At 57.7% G+C, this 3,748-nt stretch overlaps 2 protein-coding genes across 2 annotated transcripts in view; both read left to right on the forward strand.

Annotated features, from left to right (window-relative positions):
• The window catches only part of VDBG_02432 (conserved hypothetical protein), a gene marked incomplete at both ends in the record, with an annotated part of 1,489 nt that extends 775 nt beyond the window's left edge, over nucleotides 1-714 (forward strand). Inside the window, 3 exons of the mRNA XM_003008198.1 lie at nucleotides 60-225; nucleotides 339-474; nucleotides 573-714. Coding sequence (XP_003008244.1) covers nucleotides 60-225; nucleotides 339-474; nucleotides 573-714 — 444 coding nt within the window. The remainder of the gene's footprint in view (nucleotides 1-59; nucleotides 226-338; nucleotides 475-572) is intronic.
• Nucleotides 715-1,967: 1,253 nt separating this feature from the next.
• Nucleotides 1,968-2,813, forward strand: VDBG_02433 (predicted protein; the record flags this gene model as incomplete). Its single annotated transcript, XM_003008199.1, has 1 exon — nucleotides 1,968-2,813. One exon carries the CDS (start codon nucleotides 1,968-1,970, stop codon nucleotides 2,811-2,813), a length of 846 nt encoding a protein of 281 aa, XP_003008245.1.
• Between the last annotated feature and the right edge of the window lie 935 nt (nucleotides 2,814-3,748).

Consider the following 3,748-nt stretch of genomic DNA (forward strand, 5'->3'; position numbering starts at 1 on the left):
GAATACGAGTACACGATTCCAGCCTGCTACAGCCTGGACACTACCTGGTTCGCCATGAGACGATTGCGCTGCATGCGGCGTTTGCGTACCCGGGCGTCCAATTCTACCCGAACTGCCACCAGCTCGAGATCACCGGCTTGGGCACCGTTGTCCCGACGGATCTTGTCAGCTTTCCCGGTGCTTATGCTGCTGATGACCCAGGAGTTACTTTTAATGCCTATTTGCGTAAGTCCATGCTACCATTGTCCCCCTTGCTAGCTGTATCTGATCTGATTTGTGCAGCGGGCGAATACACAATCCCTGGCCCAGCTGTCTTCACTTGTTGAACACCTGGACAGCGAGAATGAAGAGATCAGATGACGCGGCAAGGGTAGCGGAGACAGGCAGCGAGATCGGGGGGCCAGCGTCAAAGTCGAGCTCTTGCATTGACGTCGCGTGTACCAGGGAGCCCGTGACGAGGTTGAAGGTCCAGATGTGTGCTCAAGCAGGTCAACAAGCGTCCTGCTCACCTACCCTCTGCGCTAGTCTGAGAATATTTTTTCAATGCCGCAATGCCGATGACCCCTTTCTAGGATGCGTGTGATCGACGTCATGGCAGCACCGAAGGTTCTCGTAGCAAATGAGGCTCATGTCGGCACAGACTCGACAGCGCCGCTAGAAAAACAGTGTTCAGCCATTCACAGCAGAAGGGGGCCCATCAAGATCATGCGCTAGACGCCGTGTACCGAGTCCAGAGGGTTCTCAGCCGGCCCGCGAGCTGTCAGCCCCGGTGGAGGTGCGAGTTGTAGTGATACGGGGCGGCCTAGCACTATATTGTCGGTCTCGGTAGCGAAAAATAGCAGCAAAAATTGATACGAGGGAGCTCAAGCAGGGTCAAAAGCCGGCGTTTGGATGGGCTGCGGAGGTGGGTTGAACTTTGAGGAAACGAAATGGGGAAAGGGGGACTTTGAGCCAGAAAATTGATGAAACGGTATCATGATGAGGTTTCGAGGGTTCGAGATGAGAAAGGGATGAAAAGGGAGCACAATTGATGCTCGTGTGCAAGGGAGACGAAGAATAGGTCGACAGGCGAAGTGACTTCGGGCAAAGTCAAAAATAGCGGGTGCCTGGTGTGGACCGCGCTGTAAGGCAGCATTCTGCAGGGGGCAAGAGGGGGGGGGGGGGCAAGTAGGCCCTGCATATGGAAGAAGCCGCCGCCAGATGAGCCTGCTGGGTCCTCCCACGGTGCTGCCTTCCTCTGCTTCGGCTTCCGAGGAGCATACAGCAAGAGAGCCTCGACAGAGGCCGACACTCCCTGCCCCTCAGACCTGACGTTCCCTCCGCTTCGCCAGGTACGACCAGCACAGTCGAACCTTCCCCTGGATTTCTCTTCCCCTGAGTAGCATCGCCCCACCTCCCCGACTGCCTGGTGACACTCTTGTCTGGTCACTTCTTGTCTGTCTATCAAATCAAACCCCTCTGCGCCCTGTGCACTTCTTCCCACACCTCACACCGCACGGAAGACGACCATCAGAACCTTGAGCCCGACAACAAGTCATCTCTTCCATCCGTCTCCCCCCCGCCCGACAACAAGCAACAAAGAAATGACAACACCCTTGTTTCGACCACGGAGCACATCAGTCAGTCATGGCCCATCACCCATCAGACGCAGCATCTCGGCTCCCGGCACAGGGGCCTGCCCTCTCGTATCCCCCAATCCACCCTTCCCAGCACCCACCCTGGCCTTGGCCTGCTGTCCACGTCCACAGTTCATGCTTTAAGCTCACCATGGAATATCACGGTCACCATCACAGTACGACGGGTTGCGGCATTCAAAAGGGGCGCCTTGCCGAACACTCTTGCGCCTTTTCTTCTGCCTCTTCATAGCACCAGTCACTCTTTCAAACCACTACCGTCTCTCATCTCGACTTTCAGTCACCGACGCTCGTTCCAACCACCAAACATAACCAGCCTCCCCACCAGTCAAGATGCGTGGTTTTAACATGGGACTCGGCGCTATCGCCCTCCAGGTCGCTGCCGTCTCTGGTCTCAAGTACGGTGAGCAGTACTCGAACACCACCGTGATCGGCTCGCAGGGACTCGTCACGAGCTCTGTCGAGATGACGACGCAGACCATCTACGCCACCAAAGTCCGCACCATTACCTCCTGCAAGCCCGAAGTTACCAACTGCCCGGCCGGCGGCCATCACGTCACAACTGAGACCATCGCCATCTCAACGACCGTCTGCCCCGTGTCCGAGGCCGACAAGACCAAGCCTACCACCACCCCTACCCCCACGCAGTGGACGACCTCGACTGTCTACACGACCAACGTTCGCACCATCACCTCGTGCCCTCCCCAGGTCCCCAACTGCCCCGCCGGTCACCACGTCACCACCGAGACCATCGCCGTCTCGACCACCGTGTGCCCCGTCACTGATGACGATGACGAGCCCACTTCTACCCCTGCCCCCACGCAGTGGAACGACCTCGACCGTCTACACGACCAACGTTCGCACCATCACCTCGTGCCCTCCCCAGGTCCCCAACTGCCCCGGCGCACCCACGTCACCACCGAGACCATCGCCCTCTCGACCACCGTGTGCCCCGTCACCGAGAGCCACCCCCCTAAGACCCTGGTCACGCAGAACCCTCCCCAGTCGCAGCCTCCCAAGCCTCAGCCTTCTGCCAAGACCACGGCCGTCGGCACCGGCTCCTTCCCTCCCACCCGTACCGGCACCGCTCCCATCGGTCTCCCTACCGCTGCCGCCGGCCGTGTTGGCTCCGGTATGGCCGGTGTCGCCGCCGGTGTCCTCATCGCCGCCCTTCTCTAGGCAGCTTGACGTCACAGCGTTCTTTTCGTTTCTCGTCATTTACTTGAGCCTCATGATAGATATGGCATGTCTGGGACAGCAGCATGGCCTGCAAGCATAAAGGCCAACTTAGACAGGCTTTCGAGCTGGTAATACATACTGTACCCTCCACTTCGTCGTGCATATTAGCAACGCCGTGCATGTTCGAAATGCTGTGTTAATGCCGACCAAACATGTCTCACTAAAGCGAAAGTCAGATCGGGGCCGCACATTCCTCGCCTGCGAATAAGCACCATGTCGTCCAAAATCGCTTATCGTGAAGATGACAGGCCTGCAAGACGTCAGATCGGAATGCTTGGTTGAAGGCTAAAAAGTATGAGGCCATCGTACAAATTCCCCCTATGCTGATTCGACTGATCAATCGAACGCTTCTCACTGTAAGAAAGAACTCTGGATTGAAAACAAACTGTCGCCATTGGGCCGCGTCTTGCAATACGGGATGCAATGCAACAGCGCCGCGTCCTCTGGACTTCAATGCATTGCCAAGATCCGCCGTCGCACTCTTGCCCCTCTGCCAGCCACCCGTTGTATGTCGTCTCGTAGTGCCGGCAGATGAAATACGAATTGCGCTCCTAGTCCGACGGTTTAGCACCGGATTGGTACGATCGCGTCTTGTTGTGGGCGTGCTATGCGAGAGAGAGACCGAGGGGAAAACTTCCCCGCGTCATGAGGTCGCATCGCGGATCCCCGCATTATCCCACCTTCTGGCAAGGTACAACCCCAGACGATGACGGACAGCTTGCGAAGAACGGGCAGTGATCATCGCGGCTGTCTTCATGCGCACCAATCTCCTTCCACCTGGGCTCGGAAGACCGCCGACCCCAGAGGCATTGCAGTGGCACATCTGCACGGACAGGTCTGCTCGATCGCGACTCTCGGCCCGGATCCGGAAGGCC

The sequence above is a fragment of the Verticillium alfalfae genome, genomic scaffold (genome assembly GCF_000150825.1).
Source record: "Verticillium alfalfae VaMs.102 supercont1.2 genomic scaffold, whole genome shotgun sequence".
In the NCBI taxonomy this organism is placed as follows: domain Eukaryota; kingdom Fungi; phylum Ascomycota; class Sordariomycetes; order Glomerellales; family Plectosphaerellaceae; genus Verticillium; species Verticillium alfalfae.